At 35.7% G+C, this 26,218-nt stretch overlaps 1 protein-coding gene across 8 annotated transcripts in view; it reads right to left on the reverse strand.

The window, feature by feature from the left end:
- FHOD3 (formin homology 2 domain containing 3) overlaps positions 1-26,218 on the reverse strand; it is a 652,613-nt gene that overhangs the window by 128,150 nt on the left and 498,245 nt on the right. For 5 of the 8 annotated variants that reach the window (XM_051969747.1, XM_051969750.1, XM_051969751.1 and 2 more), the window contains exons 11-14: positions 22,310-22,420; positions 18,932-19,312; positions 18,395-18,475; positions 9,992-10,105 (exon numbers count right to left, since the gene is read on the reverse strand). In XM_051969747.1, the coding sequence (XP_051825707.1) occupies positions 9,992-10,105; positions 18,395-18,475; positions 18,932-19,312; positions 22,310-22,420 (687 nt within the window). The remainder of the gene's footprint in view (positions 1-9,991; positions 10,106-18,394; positions 18,476-18,931; positions 19,313-22,309; positions 22,421-26,218) is intronic. The other 3 variants (XM_051969754.1, XM_051969753.1, XM_051969752.1) reach the window with 2 other exon arrangements.

Consider the following 26,218-nt stretch of genomic DNA (forward strand, 5'->3'; position numbering starts at 1 on the left):
TCTGATCAGCCGTACTCAGACACTGTAACTCGACTCTAACATAGCTGGTCCTTTTTGAGAATGAAGGGCAACAACCAGCCACCCAATGTTTTTGGAAGGGCATTGTGGAGAGTGTCCAGAGCAGTGCAACCAGCACGGAAGGATCTCTAGCATATGCCACGTGAGGACTGGAAAAGGAATGAGGATATTTACTTGGTGTCCAGGCAGTCAGAGAGGGGAAGAAGGGGAAGAAGGGTTTAGGGGAAGAAGAAGGTGCACCGTTTAATTGGGGAGAAGGATTTAGGCTGGTCTGTTTGAACCCAGAAGTAAGAGATGAGGATGGAGGTTGCAACGGGGTAAGCTTAAGTATTATATAAGGAGAAAATTCCTAATAATTAGAGCTATTAGAAAGGGAATGGACTTCCTTAGGAACAGGCGCTTCCCTTGGACTTTACAAAAACACCAACTAGATGACTACTTGTTTGGTGTATAATAGTAGAGATACATTTTTATGTGTGAATTGTACCAGATAACCAATGAGTTCCCTTCCAACCAATGAGGATTCCTCCTATTCCCAGATCAAAAGTTCAGGTTTCTACAATTTCCACACACCCACAAGGGGGATTTTTCTCTCTTTTAATATTCACAGCCATTTTCTTATATTTCTATTACATGTACTTATTGCATTTTGTTTTGTACTAGCTATTTACGTAGAGCAGTTACCTTCCCTTCTTTCCTGTGAGATGCTTGAAGTTAAAAAAAAGTTATCATATTTTTCTCTGTCTCCCTCAGGGCTGAACACATAACAGACAATAAATGTTTGCTGAATTTTAATTTGGTTATACTCAGTACATTTCATATTAAATTTCCTATGTGTATTCTTAATTTTTTTTTGTCAAGAGACAAAGAGAGAAAAGGAGGAAGAGAGGGAAAGGATTTGGAACTCAAAACTTAAAAAAAATAAAACAGTGAATGTTAAGAATTGTTTTCACATGTTATTGGGGGAAATATAATATTATTTTAAAAAGAAAATAAGCTGGGGAGACAGGCTAAGGATGACAAAGATCAAGTATGAAGGACTACTTATGAATAAGTTTTGGGAGGTGGGGGTGAGAATAGAGGTTTGGTTTAAGTTAAATTTGTCCATGGCTAAAGTGTGAGAGAAGGGTGAAACAATCTCAACTTTTCCTAAAATTTGAAAAAAAAATTCTGGTCTTAAGATTTTCTCCTCAAACCTCAAGTGAGGGTATGAATTGGAAATCCACAATGTTGGGTCTGACCCTTATGCTAGTGGGGCAAGTAAGGACAAAGTCACCCAATTTCTAGATACGTTTCCATTCAGCTTTCAGGAAAGACTTCTTTCTCCCTGATACTCTTCCATCCCCATTCATCATTACTGCTGCCTTAATTTTCTCTAGAGGCAACTAAATGATGCAGAAGACAGAGCACTGGACATCAAGTTCTCAGAAAGCGCTAAGTGCAAATCCATCTCAAACACTTGCTAGCTGTGTGACTCTGTGAACCACTTCCTGCCTCAGTTTCTTCAAATGTAAATAGGAATAAGAGACAGCTAGATTGCACAGTGGATAGAGCATTGGCCCTGAAGTCAGAAGGACCTGAGTTCAAATCCAACCTCTGACATTTAACACTTACTGTCTATGTGATCCTGGGCAAGTCATTTAATCCCTATTATTTTGCAAAAAAAAAAAAAAAAAGTAAGAAAGAAAGAAAAAGAAAAGACGTTAAATGAGGATAATATTAACAGCACCATCAGAGTTACTATGAGGATCAAAGGAAATGATGTTTGTAAAGTAGTTAACATAATACCTGGCACACAACTTGTAGTATAATAAATATTTATTTCCTTCTTTCTTCCTTCTTCCTTTTTTCTTTTTTCCTTCTTATGTCCTTTCCTTTCCTTCCTTCCTTCCCTTCTACCTCCTTCCTTCCTTTTTTCCTTTCTATTTTCTTTCCTTTCTATGTCCTTTACTTTTTTCCTTCCTTCCTTTCTTCTTTCTTGCTTTTCTCTCTTTCTTCCTTCCTTTTTCTTTCCTACCCCTTCCCTTCTTTCCTTCATAATAAGGAAACAAAAATATTGGCTGCATTCTTTATAGACAAAAATATTTTTAAAGCCGGACCATAGCAATCATTGAGTTCAAATACCACATTTTACACATGAAGAAACTGGTGTGAGAGATTCAGTGACTTATCCAATGCACTTAAGAAGTCAGTGAGTTAGGGTTAGGGCTGGGACAGGACCCTACACCTCCTGCCTGCTGGTCCAGTATCATTCCATAGCTCTGTGCTGTCTCCTTCAGGATTAGGAAAACTATAAAAGCTCTAACTCGGCAAGTTTTCTTTGTGCTAACCTCAGTTTTTCCAGACTGAAAAAGGATCTGCATTTTCTTTTCTGACAGGTACTTAGCACTGTCTCCTTAATGAAAATCTGGACAGAAAGTAAGTTTTAGGCTCTAGGAAAAGTGAAAAGAATCTTCTCTATGCTGAAAGACATTCCCTTAGATCTGGAAATAACAAATCCGAGTTTTCCATTATATAACAGGAGCAGTGATTGTTCCATTTTTCTTAAAATTCTCTCTTTCTTTAGTGGAAAAGTGATCTGCTGGAAGTATCATCACAGACAACTGGTCACAATAGACCTTAAGTAATTTAGAACGCTTCTTGGCACAACCAAAGCAAAACAATCGGCTCAGGCTAAAAAGACACTACAAAGGAGGCTGACCCGGCCAATATCCATTGTTCTTCACAGTTTCAGCAACTGGTTCTGTCATTTGTAGTTTTTTTTTTTCTTTGCTGGGCCAACCCTGTGTTGATAAAACAAGCTACAAAGATTGAACCTTAAACTGTAGGATGTCTTCATATAAATCAGTTTAGAAAGTAGGAAAATCAGATATTAATTTTCAGATTAACTTTTTTAAAAGGCCTCTTGAAGATAGGCCCTGTTACTGGAGAGTCTGAGCCAGAGTTTTTGAATTTGAATGCAAGAGTTCTGAGCTGCAGGTGCTAAGCTGATCAAGTCTCTGCAATAAATCTGGCACCCATCTGTTGCTCCCCTTTCCCTCCCCATCCACAACCCCCTGAGAATAAGGGACCACAGGGCTGGCAAAGAGTCATAAATAGCATATCAAACATCAGATCAAACTTCTATGATGAATAGCTTTGGGATAAGGTTTTGAGTGGCCCTTCTAGTTTGAGGGAGGTTGGGAGACCTACTCTTGAAACAAGTAAATAGAGAAGCAAACAATAATAATGATAAATAATAATAGCTAACATTTATATAGCATGTACTGTGTGCAAGGCACTATACCATGTGCTTTACAATTATGATCTCATTCTATGTTTTCTTTCACAATATGACTTTTATGGAAATGTTTTGCATAACTTTGCATGTGGTTTCTTAATTGTGGGTAAGAATAAGGGAGAAAACCTAGAACTCAAAAAAATTTTAAACGAATGTAAAAAAATATTTTTGGTTTTGAATGTAACTGGGGGTTTTATTAAATAAATAAAATAAAATAAATTTTGATTTCATTTGGTCTTCATAACAACACTGGGAGGTAGGTACTGTAATTATGCCCATTTTACAGATGAGGACACTGTGGCAAAAAAAGAAGAAATTAAACAATTTGTCCAAGATCACAAGGTAGCAAGTATCTGAGGAGAAATTTACACTCAGAGTCTTCTTGACTTCAGACCCAGCATTCTTTGTACCACACTACCCAGGCATTTGAAAACAATGTAGAAAAAGGCCTATCACTCACTAATAGTACACTATTTCAAAGTCCAATTCTTTTTGTACAGCAAAATAACTGTTAGGACATGTATACTTATTTTGTATTTAACTTATACTTTAACATATTTAACATGTATTGGTCAACCTGCCATCTGGGGGAGAGGAAGGGAGGAAAGAGGGGAAAAATTGGAACAAAAGGTTTGGCAATTGTCAATGCTGTAAAATTATCCATGCATATAACTTGTAAATAAAAAGCTATAATAAAAAAAAAAGAAAGAAAGAAAAAGGACTATCAGTTAGGCAAGAACTACCAAATGATCACAAGATATAAAGTCTGTTTTAATTAAAGTGCTTGGCTTCTGGTGTTTCTACTTGACCCATGTCAAGCATTTGAAGACTTGACATTGGGTATAACTTAGATTCAATATTCAATCTTAAAACAAATCACTGAAGTCAATAAAAGATGTGAAATTGACTCTTATTCTTCAATTTTTAAAAAGCTATCAGTGAAACCCTTTATGATCTGACCCTTCCCTTTTAAACTCATTCCAAAATGAATCTTTTTTACTAGTTGAGGCAGTTTCCCACTACTGTCTCCAAAGTCTGAAAGGTTCATCAATACTTGCAGGTCTTTGACTGTCACATTGACTGTCCAACTGGAAGAACTTTTCACTTCTCTTTACCCATTCAACTCTTATGAGTTAGCCATTCTCACTTCTTCATAGAGTTTTCTTGCATAATTTTAGTTCATATTGAGACTTTTCCCATTTTAGAACTCTGGTAACTAACTTTGTTTCACTTATTTATTATCCAATTGTTTTTCAGTCATGGCACACTCTTTGTGATCCTATTTGACAGAGATATTGGAGTTACTGGTTTGCCATTTCCTTCTTCAGCATATTTTACATATACAGAAGATTAAGTGACTTGCCTAGGTCATACAGCTACTAAATGTCTGAAGTCAGATTTGAAACCAGGAAACTGAGTCTTGCTGGCATTTTTTCTAATTAACAAGCATTTATTTTTTCTCCCACCTCTTCATATTTATAAATGAAAACACATACACACAACACCATAGTAAGAAATATGCATAATCAAGCAAAATAAATTCCTGCATTGGACTTGTCTGAAAATGTATTTCACATTCTGCATCTTGAGTCCATTAAAAAAAAAATATATATATATATATATATATATGTGTGTGTGTGTGTGTGTATACACATATATATGTATATATATATACATATATATTATTAGTTTCTACAATAACCAGCACTGTACTAGGAACAATAATGTATTTTCGTCATTGATTTTTAAAGTGAATTGATTATAGGATTACATAGAGTTCAGCCTTGGCAGAAGGAACTAGATTCATATTTCTCCTTTGATACCTGCTGGTTGTGTGACCCTGACTAAGTGACTTAAATTATTGTTGTCCCACACGTTGTAGGTTGTAGAATGGTACTGTTTTGGTGAAATGGAGTATCTTTGTTGGCAATTTCATCATAGTTTTTAGTATAAAAAATAAACCCACAAAAATGAGATACATCACAAAATATAGAAACTCAAGGCTAAAAATTGTTTCAGAGGTTATCTAAACCACTGAATTACATAAATAAGAATTCCTATCACAATATCCCAATATGTGATGAAGTCACACAAGGAAAGAATAAATCACAATTAAAATTCACAAGAGTCATCTAGTACTTGCTTTTCAGTTTACTGTCATATGATCATTCTCTATAGTCATTGATATTTAAACAATTTTTAACTCAAAAAAAATTAATAAATGTTCTAGAGCTTTGCCAAGGTTGTATTCTTCCTAACTACATGGCACAAATTTACTTATCTGACCATGGTTTCTGTAATAATTACTAATGTATCACTATTAAAGCGTGTTCTTTATGAGAACCATCTGGAATATAATCCATGTGGGCACTGATGTTTAGTAGATTTAAACTCAGGTAATTTTTTTGTTACTCTCCCAGGAGTAACATAAATAACCTCAACTGAAATATCTTTCAATAGGTAATATAGTAATGATGAGGGTGAGAGCTCTAGAAGTAGAAGAAGTAATGGCAGGTTTATTTGAGTGCTGGCATTTTAGTGGAAAGGATATCTTTTCACTCTTCTATGGGAGAGAGAAAAGGGATTACTGGGATTATAACAAAGGAGAATCCTCTTGTTTCAATACACATTTAAACTTTGAATTAGTCAGCTTTGTCTTCCAAACTCCTGTAGCATATAGATGGGGAGGTGGATGCAGGACAGGACAGATTTCCACTTTGTAATCTAGGGAAAATAGGCCCAACTGGAGTCTCTCTGTCCTTTCCTTTCAATTTTGTTGTTGCTCAGTCATTTCAATCATATCTGACTCTTTGTGACCCCATTTTGTGGTATTATTGGCAAAGAAACTGGAGTGGTTGCCAATTCCTTCTTCAACTCATTTTACGGATCAGGAAACTAAGGCAAAATTGAAGCTCTTACCCTGTGTTACCCAGTCAGCTAGGTCAAATTTGAACACAGGAAGAAGAGCCTTCCTGACTTCAGGTTCACCACAATACTCTAGGGCAGTGGTTCTCCAACTTTTTTTTCAGTATCTTTATCCTATTAAAAATTATTGAGGATCTATCCAAAGAGTTTTTGTTTATCTGGATTATATTTATAGACATTTACCATATTGGAAATAAAAACTATTTTTGAATTTGTAGACCCTCTAAAAGGGTTTCAGAGATCCCCAGGATTCTCTAGACCATCCTTTGAGAACCACTGCTCTAGGTGATGCTCTCTTTAGCTTCTCATTTTTTCCATTCTCTTGTTCTTTTCTTCTCTTCCTTGGCCCTAAAGACTTGACTTTAAATCAAGAACTTTGGTAACCCTCTCCATCATCATGGACCTTGACCACTTACAATATAGTTGGAGAGAGAGGTTAAGGAAGTGGTGGAAAAATGACTCACCAGATCTTTACTGATCCCCCTCATGTACTAAGCCCACTCTGAGCTGAATTGTAGGTGACACAGATATCTGCTATCAGGGTGATAACTGATAGGGCAGGAGCAAATGGGAGCCACACAAAGCATAACCACATGCCCCATTACACCTAGCCTTCGGGATGAGGATCTGTAACCTCTGGATGAGACACATGCCCTCTCCCAAAATAAAGATCTAAGAAGACCTTGTCAAGGATGCAGCTGTCACTGATTTTGTGACATAGTAGGCAGGGCTGATACCAAGACTGTAGAGATGATCTAATCTAAACCCTTTCATTTTACAGACAAAAAGTCACACTCTGAGCAGCCTGTAACTCATCCCAGAACTCAAGAGCTGTCCAGGCAGAAGAGACCACCAGCCCAGATAAAAAACCATTTGGGACCCCCAAAGCCCCAGAGCCATACAAGGATTTCAGGTGGAGGCTGCAACTCTCTTGATCTCTTTCAGAGAATAAAAGACTTTCAGGATAGAAGGAGGGACCTCACAGATCTGATCCAATCTATAGCTCATCAGAACCCCCGCCCCAAACACCCAAATTACCTTCTAGTCTCCTCTTAAAGACAGCAATGGGAAATTCATGGCTGAAGAAGGAAAGGCTAATGACATATGTTCACAATTCTCTTTTCCCTTAACAACTTATTGTGAATGTATCTGAACTCTTCCAGACTAGGTTGTATTTCAATATGTGCTATCTTACAGGACATAACAAGTCCCATATGCCTATGGCAAAGAAGAGCTTCCTTTTGTCTTATATTATCCTCCTTTCAAGATAATAAACTCTGAGGCAAGGTATGTTGGGCCACGCTGTAATGAAGAGGAGCCCCAAAGATTTTGCTCTTCTGGCTTTTACCTACTGGCAGTCTTATAACAGGAAGGAGTTTGGCAGGAGCTGCTGCCTTTACGTCCCCCCCAGCTCAACTGTCCTGGTTCCTTGCTAGGGGTAACCCTCATAAAGGAGGGTTGTTGCAAATAGCATCCAACAAAATAATATACATTGTAAAGAAGTAAAAGTTAAAAATATGAAACATGGGAGTTAATAAACAATTTTTCACTTGTTATAGAAGACAAATTAAACTCTATAATTTGCTATCTTTTGCCAGGGATTCTAATTATACATATATACACACACCCACACCTCCTCCCCCATATACACACATCTATCTATCTATTTATCTATCCATCTATCTAGTCATGGTCTCCTTTGACCATCTAGTGAAGTCTATGTACCTTTTTTTCAAAATGATGTTTTTTAATCATTTAAAAAGTATGGAAACGTTAAATTTCAGCTGGAAGTTAGTGAAAATAAGTAATTCTCTCCTCTCCCATTCAAGTTAACAAATTCTCTGAAATCCAAGGTTTAAAAAAAACCATTCTAGAGTGATTTCTTCTTATTTATTTATTATTATTATCATTATTGTGAGACAATTGAGATTAAGTGATTTTCTCAAGGTTTTAGTTGCTAGGAAGTATTAAGTGTCTGTACTGAACCCTCCTGACTCCAGGGCCAGTGCTCTATACACGTGACTGTCCCTGATGATTTCTTTGATTAGAGAATTCCAGCTTGGATTTTAATACTGGCTATGTAGTGATTTGAACAAATCACTTAAATTCTCTGGCTCTCAGTTTACTTATTTGTAAAATGAGGAAAGGTATTAAGATTAGCTAATCCCTAAAGTACTTTCCATCTCAAAATTCCTATGATGAGAATAAAATCTGCATTTAGAAAGTACTTTTCATTTGCAAAGTGCTTTTTTCTACAATGACCTTTTGAGACAGGAAGTACAAGTCTTATTATTCCTGTTTCATATAGGAGAACACTGAGTGTCTTAAAGCTTAAATTATTTGCTTGTGATTCTACAACCAGTAAATATCTGAGATAGTATTCAAACGCAGGTATATTTAATTGCCCCTCACAATTCTATAAGATCCAAGTCATGTCTCTTCTGTGGGTTTCAATAAAATGAGAGGGTTGAAACAGATAATTTCTTAATTTATAGGCTCATTTGATAACATAAAATCTGAAACTTTCAGGTCCTGTAAGAACTTAAATATTTAAGTTTAATTGATTTTAATGTAATATAATAAAAAAGATGTTACCATACTTTAAAAAATTTATTCTTTTGAGTTATTAATTTTTTCTAAATAGTAAATATTCATTTCTAGCATCCTCAATTCTTTCTCACTTGATTGAAGGGCCGCCCAATGTCACACTATGGTATATAAGTGAGTCTGAGTTTGCGAAGACAAGGCCATGAGAGCTGATATTTAAATAGCACTTATTATGTGTCAGGCACTATGCTAAGAGTTTTGCAAATATTATATCATTTGACCCTCACAATTACCATTATACCCATTTTACAGGTTGGGAAATTGAGGTAAATGGAGGGGTTTGGGGTTTTGGTGGGGCTATTTTTTAAGCATAAGTTTTAAGTCATACAGTTAGTGAATGAGTGTCTAAAGCTGATTTGAACTCAGTTATTCCTAACTCCAGACTGAAAGCTATATCTGCTGTGCCCTTAAATTATCACCTATCTCTGAGAGATCCTACCAAGCTGGAAGTGACTCTGTGTAGAGGCCCACAAATGTCTTATCCAAGTACCAGCCTATACAAATTCAGAGAGGCTATTTAACATGAAAAGGGTGAACATTTGGTGATGAATCTTTTGGCCACTGCAACTGTACACACACCGATGTAAAACTGGATCATTTTTAGCAAAGAGTTTCCTGCCAAGTGGAATTCCTTCCATGTTGCCATAAAATTCTTTTGCTCTTTTAGGATGAAATACAAGAACTTTCGGATCATTGCTCAGTGATATATTCTGGTCAAGCCTGCATTAATTACTAAAAGCAATTAATGGATGCCTGATTTCTTTATTTTTTTTAAGAGGTCTTCCCAGTAGAGAAATAAGAATGGACATATATGATAAATTACCTTTTTAAAGGAGCAAGTTAAATTAGCCAGATTTAATTTTTAATACTTACTTTCATGGAAAATAAATAAAAATAGGAATGCAAGTAACATCTAATATTCAATGAAATAATCCATAGAGAATCAAATGAGAGGGAAGGGATAAGATTGAAGGAATTTTTTTTTCCTTTTTGAATGGTTTTCTCTAAAGAAAAACACTTAAAATTCTGTCACTTTATCTTCTAATTTCCTCAATTCTCTATAATAATTTTACTAGCAATATTCCATTCTTAGACTTTCATTTTTTTCTTGCCCTGGATGACAGGGTAATTACAGCACTGATATATTTATCATTTACCAACCGTTCTGATTTGGCCTCTTGGTATGGTGAGAGGGATGAAGTAGGTGTTGTAGGTGCACTTGATCCTGAATAACCTCTTGTAGAGAGATAAGAGCTGTTGCCATAGTTGCTATATCTGATGAATCCAGGAGTCCAAGCAGAATGGGAAAAGAGAGAGAAAGAACATCAATCAGCAAATGAACAAGATATAGTAAAGTCACTTGGTTCCTACACAGAAACAAAAGAATGCTTCCTTACAGGCCAGTTCAAGTAGATCTAGATATTTACTGAACTTGCATTTTCACTGGGGAAGGTGGGGCTGTAGTTATAGAGCAGGTGGAGGGAAGGATTCCTGTAGGAGGGAAAAGCTGCACCATCTAGAATTTAATCCGTAAATACTTATCAAGGGGAAACTAGGCAAGGCTGGAAAAATGGGCCCAGTGGCTTACTCCAGATGAGTCCAATGCTTCTGCAATTAGGGAACATCTTCCTTAAACTGGAATAGAAAGACTATCTAATCCAGGTGGCAGTGGATAGAGCACTGGGAGTCAGGAAGATAAGTTCAAATGGGACTTCAGATACTAGCTGTGCGATCTTGGACACAGTTTTCTCAACTTTAAATTGAAGATTAAATAGAGCAGCTACCTCCTAGAATTGTTTTGAGGATTAAATGAGACAATATTTTAGAAGTGCTAGCATAATGCCCGGCACACAGTAGGCACTATATATAAATACTTATTCTTTTACCTTTGCTTTTCTCAGAAACCCAGTTGTTTAATGTTTAGTGTAAATCCCACAATCCAAAATATTACTTGGCACTTCTTGAAAAGCCCTACTTTATAAAATAAAATGAAATAACAACTGGAAAATGAAATTAAATGAGAAGCAAAGGAAACCACATAACTGAAAATACTACTTGAAAATCTTTGAGAGTGATTTATTAACTGGTTTGAGACTTGATAATTGATCATTAGGAAAAGAGCTGAAAGGACAAAAAACATGAGTCAGCAGGGTTCATTCTGAACAAATTAAAGAAAGCCAATGTATTATTACCCAAGCTTCATTACAAATAAACATGCAAATGATTGGGTAACACATATGTTACAAGTGAAAAGAATTCTAATTCTTTCCAGTTATAACATGAAGCATTTTCTCCCTTTCATAAATGCATGTAGGTATTATTCTCTAAGAAGTCTCTAAATTTTTTTTTTTTACTCATGGTTAAACACATCCCTCTGGAGAGAAAAAGAATTCACAAAAAACAGAGCTTTAGGAAGTTCAATATGCATTTCATTCATTAAAAACAAAACACACATAGACTCAAAATACCCAACTTCAATATATGTTTGTTAATCAAAGAGAAACTGTTTCCACAGCTTCTGGAATAACCATTTATCCTGCTAGAGGCTATTGTATCAATGTTTCATCCAGGACTGTGTACAAAACCAAAAGGACAAATGCTTAGTTGTCTTCCATTTTTATCACCCTACAATCATATTTAACTGACGTGACAGTTATAGGACATGTACATATATATCCTGAAGCTTCCTTTTGTTCTTCAGAAACAGATGTCCTTTATCAACTGGTTCTATTCACTAGCTATTAATCACAGCATGAAAAATTTCTATGAAGTAAACACAGATCATCATGAGTTACTGGCTAAACATATTAAATTTACTTTACCCTCTAGCCCACTCATAAAGCCTATATTGACTATTTCCCCTACAGAATAATTCTCACCTCTAGAGTCTGATTTGACTTATGAACAACTGTCTGGATATGTTATCATCATTAAAAACATACCCTATTCATATATCTTGCTATCCAGAAGAGTGATTTTTTCATACATATTTCAGAAAGAAAGTAATAATAATAAAATCTAATGCTTATGTAGTATATTAGGGTTCATAAAGTACTTAATATAATGTGAATACAAATATATGAATTAAATAATATTATACATAATACACATATATAAAATAAAACCAAATCCTTAGGACAATTCTGTGAGGTAGGTATTATAAATATTTACCATTTTATAGGTGGGGAAAACTAAGGATGGGAAAGGTTATATGACGTCTTAATATTACAGAGCTAGTAAGAATCTGAGGTAGGATTTGAATCTATGTCTTCCTAGTATCAAATTCAGCATCACCCTCATGATGTCTATCATTGGTTCTCCTCAAGAATGAAGCATGAATCACCACCAAATTCAGCACTCTTTCTACTCTGCTGCACTGCTGTAAAAATAAGTCAAAAGTCATCTTTATGAGGAGAGGGCAGGATTTTAACCCTGAGTTTCCATGTATATTAAAGTTAACATGAAGACAGAAAATCTTTATATAGAGAACAGATGTCCTCAACTGTCCAACGTACATCCCATGCCCTTGTCTTCCCAATTCCTTTATCTTAGACAATCTTGTATATTCCCTTGGATTGATAGCCTCAGCTTGCTGGGAACTTCCTTTTCCCTCTCCACAGGCAGAAACACAACACAGACCCTACAAATTCTGTTCTTTTTATTCTCTTCCCATCTGTTCACATACTTCCACTGAATCATGTTTGCTTCTTGTCCTCCGTGCAGAATTCTATAAACTATAAGCCAAATGTGTTAATTCCTTTTTCTTCCAAGGTCCATACATGGTCCTTTCCTTCTCTTGTTATAACAAATGATCCTGTTCCCTAAAATATTTTTCTGATAGCTTTCCAGACAGCAAGGTCCCCATCACTAGGGATAACACACTTCAGTCTGCCTACCATGTATCTTTTCAGGACCTCTGAGTTATTTAAATTTTTTCCCCCTGAAGTGATAATACTACACAGCAACACCAGGAGAATGTTGATATTTAAGAGAAGAGTTTTTGTGGCAGTGAGCAATATGGGATTTTAAAAGTCAAATTTACTAAATGAGATCCAGATAGATCTATTCACCCAAGTCTGGGAGTAGCTCACTGAATATCTGATTATATGTATTATGAATCTAGCTATTTATATGTTGTCTCTCTCATTAGAAGGTCTCAGAGAATAAGACTTTTCTTTTGCCTTTGTTGGTATTCACAGGCTTATTTCTTAACTTGGCATAGTAAACAGTTAATAAATGAATGTTGATTGACTAATTATATTTACATTGTTTAATCCCAGGTGGCTAACCTCAAAAGCAAGAGAAAGAGAAAAATATCCCAGAAGGGACTTCTTGGTTTTCCCTTTTTATTCTAATAATTCCTGAATTTGGGGACACAGTGGTGAGTTTAAGTAGATGTGTGGATGAGAAGTGGTTGTTGTTGCTCATCCTTCATTCATCAAAGATATCCCCATCCATACGCTAGGCTGAGACCCACCTTTACATTCATTTACATATTATTCATGTTATGCTGGGCTTCACTTCTGGTTCATATACTATGCAAGTGATTTCTAACAAAATACATCAAAATTGAATGTCCCTCAGAGATCGAAATCAAACATAGTTGATTTATTTTGGGGGGGAGGCCTACCAAGAGAACCAATTGCAAAGTAATTTATTTGATCATCTCTTGATCAGTTTGGTTGCTAAATCAGCTAAAGTCACTGGAGCATGATTAGACTTTAAAGTTTAATTTCAATTTCTACAAAGGAGAATCCAGGATTTTTGTCAAAAAGGTTGATGTCATTCCCAAAAAATTGTCAGAAAAAGGTCAGAGAGATAAGGAAAAGCATAATCACTGAAAGGAGAAAGTTGCAGGGGAAATTCTGAAGTCATCTTCAATAGAAAGGAAATGCTAAAGGAGAGCTCTCAGTCTGGGTAAACAAATGATCCAATCTGCCACACAGAAATGCTAAGACAGAGCAGAGCTGAAGCATAATAAGCCTGAACTGGGAGCTGAGATTTTCAGGTTTAGAAGCTTCAGGTTTTATTAATGCCATTATTTATGTCTGCCCATGGCTCATGGGGGATTGTGCACCTGTTCCACTTTAAAGCTGACTACATGGTCTAGTGATTTTCATTTTCTTAGTAACTAAAAAGAACCAGTATTGTAGCCATCTAATCAATTGCAGTCAATTTAACAAATGGTTAAACCAGACTTGCATGATGTAAGGATCAAACACTAAAAGATTAGCTATTACTATACTTGGTGAATATTAGAAAATTCAGTAGGTATGAGCAGTATTTATTCTATGCTCACAAACACTGTCAGAGATGTTATAAGACATTTGCAGATCTCTTCAGTAAAATATTACACCACATTCTTAAGCAAATATTAATCTTTGATTTTTATAAGCATTCAATGAGAAAGTTAATACATATTAAATTATTATCAATGATTTTCCAACCACCATTATGTTGTGATTATGGAGACAAAGTGGAATGTTTGGACCAAAAGGTACAATGCTGAGATTATGGTGATTTAGACTTTATTTAAAATACTCCTTGGATTAAAGTCTAATACCCCATATTGATATGGACATGACACAGATTTACAAAAAGTAAGACATGTTATCCCAAAGGCATTTGATCAAGAGATGAAAAATTAATTTTCAAAAAGAGGAAACACAATTACCAACAACCATAAAACAATATTCAAAATATCAATAATAAGAGAAATACAAGTAAAAAGAACTCTAAGATTCCATATAACATTAATCAAATTAATCCAAGAAATACAATCTGACAAAATCCAATGGTGGTAGGTACTGTGATAAAATAGCCAATGTTAATGGAATGGTTGGTCCAATCTTTTGGAAAGCAACACAATTGTATTCTAAGAGTTTTACAAATGAGAATTCTGATTCATTGGCCCTCTTACTACACTCTGGGGAAGTTATTGCTCAGAATACAAAACAAAACAAAACTTCTCTGTATAAATTTATTCCCAAGATCAATGTATATTAAAGGCAAAAAATCAGAAACAAATTAAATGTCCAACAACTGAGTATTAGCTGAATAAATTATAGTAAATGAATGGCATAGAATAGTAAAACATTATGTTGTTGTTGAGTTGTTTCAGTTGTGTCCAAGTCTTTGTGACCTCATTTGGAGTTTTTTTGGCAAAGACACGGGAGTGGTTTACTATTTCCTTCTCTAGCTGATTTTACAGAAGGGGAAACTGAGGCAGACAGGGTTAAGTAACTTGTCTCATATCACACAGTTAGTATCTGAGTTCAGATATGAACTCAAAAAGATGACCCCCGTTCTACTGTTCTATGCATTAAGGCACCACTTAGCTGCTCTTCGAGTATCCCATGTTCTGATTTTTTTTGGTTGGGAGCATGGTGAGTAAAATATTTAAGGACAATACCTGCTCTTAATTCCTCATCTACTTTCCCCTCTACAAAGAAGATTTGGGATATGCATTCAGGGATATGAACAGGGGTATAAAAATCCACTCAAAATTACCTGGAAGATTGTTGTCTTCACTTATATAGAAGCAGAAAGGTAGCACAGTAGATAGGACACTGAACTTGAAGAAGACCTGAGTTCAAATTTTACCTTAGACAAATTTGCTAGCTATGTGACTTTGAGTTAGTCACATAATTTCTCCTGGTCTCAGTTTCCTCACTTGTAAAATGAGAATAATAGGCTGCCTTTATCTCAAAAAGTTGCTGGTAAACTTAAATAAATAATGACTAAAGAGCAATTTGCAGTGTTATTTAAGTGCTTATCGATACCATCATTATTATCCTGGGAAAGGATAAATTCAGAAAAAATCCAATGAGATCATGGGCAGCATGTTAGTAAAACAAGGACATGGGCATTCAAAAGGGAGAAAGCTCACACCTTTTCCTCTTAAAGTTGTTCCTGAAGCCATGATGTTTGGAAGGTAATGGGGTTGGTTCCCAATTCTGTAGTAGATAAATCTCAAGATAAAGCAGAATTCTAATTGTTGTTTGCTAGCCAGGGTTTCTTTAGTGGATTCTGGATAGCAGCTGTCAGAAGTCTTATTTAGAACAGACAATGACCAGGGAGAATAAGGGCAGGGACTGGAACTTGCATTGTAATGGTTAACCATGCATCTGGATTAGTTCAAAGTGAAAGTATTCCTAGTCATCCTATCATACTAGTAGGAGCAATGGGATAATTTCCTTTCCTGACAAAAATGAACTTCCAAACATGCCTTGCATCCAGATCACCGGAGGCCATTTCTGATTCATGTGAATCTCAGATCCATGGAAGGGATGAAGCCCCAGATGCATGGACATTCCATGGCAGTCTCAACAGACAGGTTTTGACTTTGCAACTGAGGCAAAGCATTTCAAGGGCTTTGAAGGCTAGTGGTTTTACTAGGATGATGACCAAGAATCCAGAATAGAATCACAATATAAGGAAAGACAATGTTCAAACCAGGAAAGGAAAATGGGCAAAATCACACGTGTTCCTGAAATACAGCTTTATGTAGCACAGTGGATAGAGCTTGGACTCAAAAGGACCCAAGTTCAAATATGACCTCCAACTCTTATTAGTTCTGTGATTTTTGTGAATCACTTAGTCTTTGACTCAATTTTCTTATCCAAAAATGGGTTTATGAGAACCAAATGAAATAATAATTGCATAGTGCCTGCCATATGGTGCTATATAAATATTATTTAATATTATTATTACTACTACTACATATGAATAAAATGGAAAGCATGAGTTTGTACTTTTGTAGCTGCTCACTTTATTGGGTCAGAGTGTCACTTCTCACAGAATGCAAGTTGGATTGAGGCTTCCCTACTCTGGGGCTTCTTGAGCATTGCAGGGGTCACTATTTGAAAAGACACAGCCGGGAGGTGCTCAAATCAGTCTCCACCTGCTACAGCTATCAGAGCAGCTGTTTGGCTGTACAATGATTCAGCCACTGTACAAAGTGTGATTTCTGGGCTCTCATGTTTCCCTGGGTAGGTTCCAAGAGGCCAGGGGTTCTTAACCTGGCGTTTACATACTCCAAAAAAAGAGGTGAGATTTCAGAGTGTCTTTGACCTTAGGTAGGAAAAAAATTATATCTTTATTTTATGAAATTCAGCATTTCCTTCAATTATGATTTTTTTAATCAACTGTTCTGAGGAGTTCATGAGTGTTATCAAACTGCCAAAAAATATATAACACAAAAAAGGATAAGAAGTTTGGCAGGAGGCAGTAGAATTTGGCTGCACACTGGACTAACAGGAGGCCTTCCCTGACAAAGACTTTTCAGGGTATAGCAACAGGGTGGACTTGATCACCCTTTCAAAAAATCCACATAAAAAGACCTCCCAATGGACTATATTTCCTCATCTGTAAGATGGATTTGATCTCATTCTTAATCTTTGATCCTTGGTAGACTTGGAATATTCAAGATATTGAATTGTTTGGCCTCCAAACAAGTGGAGAGTCCAGGATCAAATTGACCTCAGGAAAAAAAAATTCAGAAAAAAAGCATGAAATTTTGCTTTGACAGATGGACTTTTCAAGTGATTTTGTTATAGGAGCTATCACTGATTGGCATATTACCAGCCTATTAACCATAATTTAGTAGTGAGCTTGGTAACACAGTGGATACACTGCTGGATCTGGAGGCAGGAACATTCATCTTCCTGAGTTCAAATCTTGCTTCAGACATTTACTAGCTGGATGCTAAGTAGACCACTTAACCTTGTTGACCTCAGTTTTTCATCTGTAAAGTAAACTGGTAAAAGAAATGGCAACCACTTTGGTATCTTTGACAAGAAAATCCCAAATTGGGCCACAAAGAGTTGGATGTATCTGAAATGACTGAACAACAGCAGAGGAGTTGCCAAAGGGAAAAGCCTTAATATTAGAGACAAACTGGGTGGGGATAAATTTCCAAACAAGCTTTGACCTTCTGCCTACAATAATGCTGATTATCTTGAAGGTTTTGAATTATAGGAAGGTAGATCCAGAATTAGAAGGAACCTAAGAATCTAATTAAGTCCTTCATCTTACAAATGAGGAAATGGAGTCTAGGAATGGTAATTTATTTGGCTGATTATAATTGATTTTCAAAGAGGCAGTAAATACTAGAGGTGGTATTGGAACTAAGGACTTTTAAGTGTGGAGCTAGTGCTCTGGTCCCCATACCATAGTGCCTCCCTAATAGAATAGCCATAGCATATGGTCATGTCAGAACTTTCAGTGGCGAAGATGGAAAGGACAAGAATCAAGGGAAACACTATGAGCTGATGACTTTTCATGGTCATTAATAACAGTCACAGGACATTTGGATACCAGAGGTGTCAAGGCTTTCCTTTTCTGCATTGTCTTTCTATTTTTTATTTATATCCCCAAAACTTAGTACAGTGCCTAGCATGGAACAGATACTTAATAAATGTTTGCTGAGTTAAATCGAATTGAGTATTTTGAGGGGAAAAAAACCACATGAAATAGGTAACATTTTAATTGAGTTCCTTGAAGCAAAGGAAAAAAAAACCAGAAAGTAGAAAACAAGAAAGAAAAAAAAGAAAAGACACCCACCTATTAGAAGAAAAAGACCGGAAATTGTAGGGATCAGAATCAGAATCAGGGTATTTGTTCAAATGTACAGGGTCTGCTGCACTGTTGAAGGAAGGAAAATATAGAGTATGTCATTCAGAAAGTTGTATAATATTATTTCTGTTATATATGCCCCCAAAGTGGTTATAAAATGTCTAACTCTGTTGGAATATCTTTTTGTAATCTTTTTTTTTTTTTGTCAGCAGTGCTTTTAAGTGGGGTTTAACAAAAGGACTATATCAAAGTGAATACTACTTACCCAGTCTTTCTGTAAAGTATACTTTTTTCAAACTCTCTACTGAGTCTTAAAGCAAGAATCTTTGTATAACTTAGAAAAACTGATGAAAAGCTGATTGTAAAGACATTTTTATATTGTAGTAGTTATTGATATCTAACCTAATGAAAATAACTACAAACACTGCAGAAGTCAAATAAATGAGCAACTACAAAGAATGTGCCCATATTCCCCAGATGAGTGTTTAAAAAAGCTTGTGCCCAGAGCACATGTGAAAAATCTACCTGTTTTCTTTCTGGACTTCTTTTTCCTTTTCTTTTGCAGTTAAAGGAGAGTCCTCAAAATCATAAGAGAAAAGGTGAAAAGGAGTATGTGGTACATAAGGCAACTTTTCTACCACTGGAGATGCCTTCTGATTGGTAGATGCTGATGAGGAAGTAGAAAAAGCTGATGCAGATGAGGATGGTGAATGAGAAACATGATGGGGGGATGATCCAGGAGATGAACCAGGCACAAATGATGAGTTGCAAGATGGGCTCTTAGATTTAATACTTGAAGGAATCCACTTTTCTTGAATCATTGCACTTGTGGAAGTTGAAATATCAGAATTCTTTGAAATGTTATCATTCTCAACTTGATTTAACTCTGAAGGAGAGCTGATTTCACTGTAAGAAAGAGTTGTAGTAGAGAGGAAAGAAAAGGGGTAAGGAATCCAGATTTGAGAATGGAAGGGAGAAAAAAGAAAAATCAAAGCAATCTCTAAAGTTAATACCACTTGAGTCCAGTTTTGTCCATTTAATGTCCATTTACTATCCATGCCCTAAAGAGTTTGATTATACATCTTTAAAAGCAATGAGGTCCTTAAATCACTGGGTTGTTTCTTTTAAGATCAAGGGAGGATATTAGCAAGCAAACCCAGTTTAATGAGTACTGGGAGCAGCTACCTACATGATGCAATTTGAAGGACAACTAGAAGGCTTAAAGTTCCTCAAATCCCCTTCTATTTTGTCAACTAAATTTCTTTCAAATTACATAATTAGAGTTTCATTCCTTGTCAACTAGACTTTATTCATTAAGGCAAGGAGAGGAAAGATAGCAAGTCTTTCAAGTGGCATATATGCAAACCACTCTATTAAATTATTTTCTGAAAGTAGATCTGAGGAGAAAAGCAAAGAGCGGAAAAGAACAAATAGAGAAAGATAGTGGTTACATCAAGTAGGGTAAAAGATACAGAGAGTGGGGACACTGAAAACCTGATTTTCATAACTTTGCCTTATGCTAATCATATCCATTGAGTCCAAAGTCAATCTAAATGATTAACTCTTAGGAATGCCCAATTCCACTATATTTTTATGAACATGGCATTAGAACAAATGCTTCATCTCAAAGCATCCCATATGTACACTGGGATATGTTCCTTCTCAGAAATTTAGAACTTTGAATGATTTTAAGCAAGCCACTGAATTTTTCCTGGGCTTCAGTTTCCTCATTAGTATGATTAGGCAGACTAAATGGCCTGAGGTCTCATGATTATCAGCTAAGATATGTGTTTTGGTTTTTATTCTCCATAGATTGTATTTCAGAATTCAAAGGATTTTGGAGTCACAGATTTAGAGGTGGAAGTCCTTGGAGGACATCTAGTCCAATCATTTCATTTTAAGGACGAGGAAAGAGAGGTTTAGGAGGGTTAAATACCTGGTTGAATAAGTAGTAAGTAGGTTCAAATCCAGGTCTTCTGACTTCAAAAAATTTTTTTCTACCACATCACATTATTTGTTTTTTAAATCAATTATTCTTTAGAGACTTGGAAGGTATTGAGTTTTTAATTGTATAGTAGTTGTTGGAAAATGACAAATTAATGTCTTACCCTAAAATTTACTAAAATACATACAAGTTTAGTCAGAGGATATTACCATCCCTACCTGTCTAAGTATAAGCAAAAGCTTATGAGCAAAAGGACTGTCATAGTTATAAAGAATTTTTTTCCAAGTCACTGTAATTTTCACTCAAAATTTCGTAAGCATTTACTTCTTAAGAACAAAGGAAAGAGGCACTTTTGCAACTTTATCTGTAATCTGTATGAGTTTGAGGATGTGATTTCCAGGGTCTATAGAGCTTCATGGGTATGAGAGAGTATTTGTATAAATGTATATGTGTTTTGGATATAAATGTTTATTTTTCCTCCTAGTTCTCAAATTACATTAAGAGGGCCACACAAATTTCCTTACTCTTTTCTACTACCATTCCTTTCAGTTATCTAGCTTTGTTCCCATAGATATTTCTTTCTTCTCCTGAACTTATACCTTTAGGGGCTGGGTAGCTCTATTATGTATTTAGCTGAGTATTTATATCTTTCTTTTCTTGAGAGGTTATGATGTAGTGAACAGAAAGACAGCTATGAAATCAGGAAAAACCTGAATCCATGTCTTGCCTCTGACACATATTGCCTGTGTGATGCTAGATAAGGTACTGAAATCATCCATGCCCCAGGTAATTCTCTAAGACTTGTAGAAAAAGTACCAATCTACATTCATATAAACCCTTCCCAATATCAATTAAATTACAGGTATCATCCCCTACTCTCTCTTATCATCAACCTTGTAATCTTTATCCCAGGAGGTTCTGGAAGGGATCAGCAGGAACTAGTTTATTGGGTCAAAAATGTTTCAGGACCTGAGAAAAAGTCACATGTTCATGGTTGGAAAATAGTCTCTCCCTTTTCCCAACAACAATTAAAAAATGGGTGTAAGTATTTAATATACTATGAAAGTGAGCATCTCTAATAATCTCATCCATAATATAATAGCTAACTTGAAAAAAATGGGATTAACTAAGTTACTAAAGATACATACATACATATATATATGTATATATATAACAAGTACTGTTGTAATACATGAAATATGTAGACATAGTTATATGTGCACATAACTATTGGATAGTTAACAAGTTAATAAAAATAAATATATGTATAAACTACGCATATATACATACAAATATAATTCCCTAAAACTATATATCCCCAAAATATAAAAGGAATAAATCCAAATCTCTCCAAAGTAACAGGTAAATAAATGCAAGGTAGTTTGGGAGGGAGAGTACTACTAGTTGAGAGGTCTAGGAAAGTTATCATGTAAAAAACTGACATTTCAATTGCATCCTGATGGAAGAAAAGCCTCTTTGGGGAAGACAGGGTATATCTACCTTTGGATTTTCCCCTACTACTCACTAGCACCTTTAATACAGTAGATGCCTAATAACATGTATTGAATTGAATTTTTAAAAAAACAAAATATGTGAATAAATGCAGTAGTTTTGTAATAAAAATATTTAATCATTTCTATAAACCAAGTTTGTGTAGAAAACTAACTGACAATGTTTTCATAAGAGTATTTTCTTTAGAATCAGAAGATTTGGATTCAAATCCCATCTTTGGTGTTTACTGTCTGTGTGACCATGCGTAAGACACCCATACTCCTTGAGCCCAATTCCCTCATTTGTACAATGAGAGTATTGAACTAGAACCTTCCAGTTCTTGTCACTTAATAAATGAAACATAGGCCAGTTTAATGTAAAAACAGCCAATGACAAATTAGTAAAGTGAATTAGTATTGAAACTTTTAGTTTTGAGTCCAATTAGAGAGTGTACACAACTGTGATACCTGTCTTTAACCTGACAGGAGGCATCTTCCTCTCCCTCATCCTCTGAATTGGGTTCTGTGATTGGTTGTTCTTCTTCTTCTTCTTCAAATTCCTCCTCCTCCTCCTCCTTTCTGATATAAAGTCAAGAAAAGAAACATGCACATAGAAAGAGACAAGGTGGAAGAAGGATGAGTTACACAAATAAATTGCAAAGAAAACTAAAGAAGGAAAAAAAAAGGTGGAATCGTGAAGACAACACATGTAGCTGGTACAGAAGATGAAACCCCTGCTAAGAAATCTTAAAATATAGGAAGTAGAGAGAGACAGAGAAGAGTTCTCAATTTGAAGGTAAAAGAACCTAAGCTGAATTCTTGGATGTTCACATATTATTTCTGGATCTCATTTCCTTATATGTAAAATGAAATGGTTAGATTAAGTGAACTCCTCTGGCTCAAACCTATGATACAATGATGGAGGTTGGCAGCCTCAGTCCAAAAGCCAGATAGCAAATGGACATGTATTCTCTGGTAGATGCTAAGATACAAAACTTTCTGAGGTTGGGGAGCTGCTGCCAGCAATGAGAGGTAAGCAGTTAAGCCTTATAACCATTCCGTGGTTTTTCCATTTGGTTCTAGGAGTCAGGAATCCCGAGTTTCAGTACTATTTTTTGTTGTTGTTGTTTTGTTATTTGTTTTTTGCTAGTAAATAGGTAAAGCACTTCAGCTTTCTAGACCTGCCTTTCTTCCCCCCTAACAAAAGAGGTTGAATGATATGGGCCTCCAAGGCCCCTTCCCATCTTGTCTAACCACAGATATAAGCTTGATTTTAAACAGATTCTTATTTCTAAATATTTAGTTCCTAAATTTACTAAAACAAAGGACTCTATCTATATATAAATTTAAGGGTTGAAAAATAATGCCATAGATTTGACCTTATACTTCATTTTTAAAGACCATTATTTGACCCCCAAATTGTCATCCCAGGGTTTGGCTTTTCTCAACCACTTCCCAGTAAAATATTTTGTTTCTTTGACTTCCTGATCCAATGGATATATTTTTGAGAAAATGACAAATCTGGCTTTTAAGACACGGAATCTGGTCCTGACACTGTTTTCAGCTAGTCTAGTCAAACACACACTTTTAATGGGTAATTTGGTTGCTGCTGCAACATACATTAGTACAAAAGGACTGCCTTAAAAGAATTGGAATCTCATAGAATTTTTAGAAGAAACACTGTCTTTGAGAGGTAAGAGTCTTAGAAATAATTTAAATCAACCTCCTCCATTACAGAAAAAAAAGGAATTTGAGGTCCTGGAGACATAAACCAATCAATGAATCAATCAACAATAATCCATTAAACATCAGATATATTTTAAACATTGTGCTAGGCCATGGGGAATCCAAAGACAAAAGGGAAGCAGTCCCTGCCTTCAAGGAACTTAGATTTAGGAACAATACACACACACACACACACACACACACACACACGTATATAGATAGAACCTTACTCCACCAAAAAATGCCACATAACTTGGGACAGCATTAACTGCTACAAATATCAGGAGAAGCTTAAAGTGCTTTTCATGTTCCAAAGAAGCACTTATATTTTATCCTAGAGATAACAAGTAACCATTAGAGTTTATTAAGTAAAGGAATGGAAATCATTAGGAAAATCATTTTTGGCAACTATGTAGTAGATAGATTGGAGTGGAGAGAGATTTGAGGCAGAGATACTCCAGTTGAGAGATGATAAAGATCTGAATTATAATGGTAGCCATGTGAGTAGAATGTGAGAGATGAAGTGGAGGGGAAAATGGCAATATCTGGCAAGAGACTGAATATGTGGAGTGAGTTAGAATGAGGAGTCAATATTTACACAAACCTGCATTACTTTGAAAATGGTAATGCCCTCGAAAGAAATCTGCAAGTTTGAAAGAAGGGCAGCTTTGGGAGAAGAGATCTCCATTTAGGATATGTTGTGTTGTGATTCACCTACAGTCACAAAGTCAGCAAAAACCAACCAACCAACCAAAAAACAGTGCTAGAAGTAGATTGTAGATGATCTGACTTTTAATTATATATCCATTTCTTAAAGATTCTTTGCCTAAAAATTTACATAAATTCTAAAGAAGTCTGAAAAAGTCTTCAGAACTTTCTTTTCAAGATATTGTGCCTACTTTGCCCTGAAGTGAATGACTTTGAACTGGTGCATTCTTGCAAAATCACATTTCCAGGTGGACCTTCCAGCTATCTGGTTATGCTGAATACTTGGAACAATGATAAAACCAATGTGGCTTCTTTAACATTCAAGCCTCAAAATATCAGTAGGAACTTCCAGCAAAATAAGAAGTAGATGTGTGTGGTTTATTTTAATATACTGATTTTTTTTTCTTTGTGTACAGAATCCATATGACTGGATTGTTCATTTGACTAACACTATCTGCAGGGGCAGAGATGAGGAATTACATGACCTAGGCTATAAACTGGTAAAAACATAATACATGGAAATGAATGTTGGCTCTGTGATATAGACCACCCCCCCACTTCACCCCCCGTCCTTATTCTACCTCCTTTAGTCTGGGTGCTACAGATAAAAACTGTGTGACTTTGAATATATTGTTTAATGTCTTTGAGTCTCAATTTCCTCATTTGTTTAAAAAAAAAAAAAAAAGATTGGATTAGATTATTTCCAAGATCCCTTTCCATCTCTCAGCTTCTCTGGTATTCACTTTGCAGGAATGCATGTAATGCTTAAAGTCAGACCAAACTGTATTAAATCTCAGAGTCCTCAGGGGATGTAGTTCAGCCCCACTTCTATGTTTCCAGCCATTTGGGACCATGAAGGGAAGCAAGAGCAGCAGTGAGCATGCTTGGAAATCTGCCTCCTACATCCTCTGCCGCTTGGCCTCCTTCCTATTGCCTGATCTGGTTAACCCCAAACACATGTTCAAATGAGCATTTAACTAAGTCTTGTTTTTAAAGGGGGAATCCCTTTCCGGGAAAGGTTTCAGAACTTTCTTTTTGGGAGTTATTTGTTTGTAACTGTGCAATGAAACCACTTAAAATCTGTTTTAAAATCTTGTTCATTTTTCTGTCTGAGTGTTGTTTTACAGAAATTCTGGTATCAAATTTGAGTGTAAAACTAGGTGTTCTTATAAGACAAGGCTGAGCATTATGGTCTCCAAGGCTGGAAAAGGTTCTTAAGAAGAGTTGCTAAGTGAACCAAGTGAGAAATGTTCAATGTATAAAAGTTGCTATTTTTCTAAAATTTTATATATCATCTCAGGGAGCAGGGGATAGCTTGAGAGTCCAAGTAGAAAGGGAAAGATTTCTGTTTTAAGTAGAGTACAAAATTACCTTCCCTCCTTTACTAATGGAATAGAAATTAGAGTATACATAGTTAATCCTTATAGAAACAAGTTAATGTGATTCCAATCTCCTTGGTCTTCTACTGCATTGAAAAAAGGAAGGGGAGTATCTTTTTCCAGTCCTTATGTGCCTTAACTTTCCCTTGAAGAATCTCATCTACCTTCTGCCCTATTTTCACATTTCTGCCCTTCATATGCCCTCCATTGTATTCAAATTAGATTGTGATCTGTCTTTTGAGAAAAGCATCCCACCTCTCATTGCTATTCCTTTGCACAAGTAGTTTACCCTCCTCTTCTCATCTTTGCCTCAAAGAATCCCTACTTTCCTCCATAGAACAATTTAGGTACCAGAACTCACCCAAGACATTATCTGATCACCTTCTCATTCCCAAACATCCAGCTATTAACTCTCTCTCCCTTTTGAAATTATTTTCTATGTATTTATGTTCATATTGTTAATCCTTCCCTTCCCCAAAATGCAAGCTTCAAAAGGAAGTGACTGTTTTGTTCTTGTTGCTGTTTCCACAGAATCTAACACTTATTTGTTGTCCTGTACCTACAT

This window comes from Antechinus flavipes, chromosome 1, assembly GCF_016432865.1.
Source record: "Antechinus flavipes isolate AdamAnt ecotype Samford, QLD, Australia chromosome 1, AdamAnt_v2, whole genome shotgun sequence".
In the NCBI taxonomy this organism is placed as follows: Eukaryota; Metazoa; Chordata; class Mammalia; order Dasyuromorphia; family Dasyuridae; genus Antechinus; species Antechinus flavipes.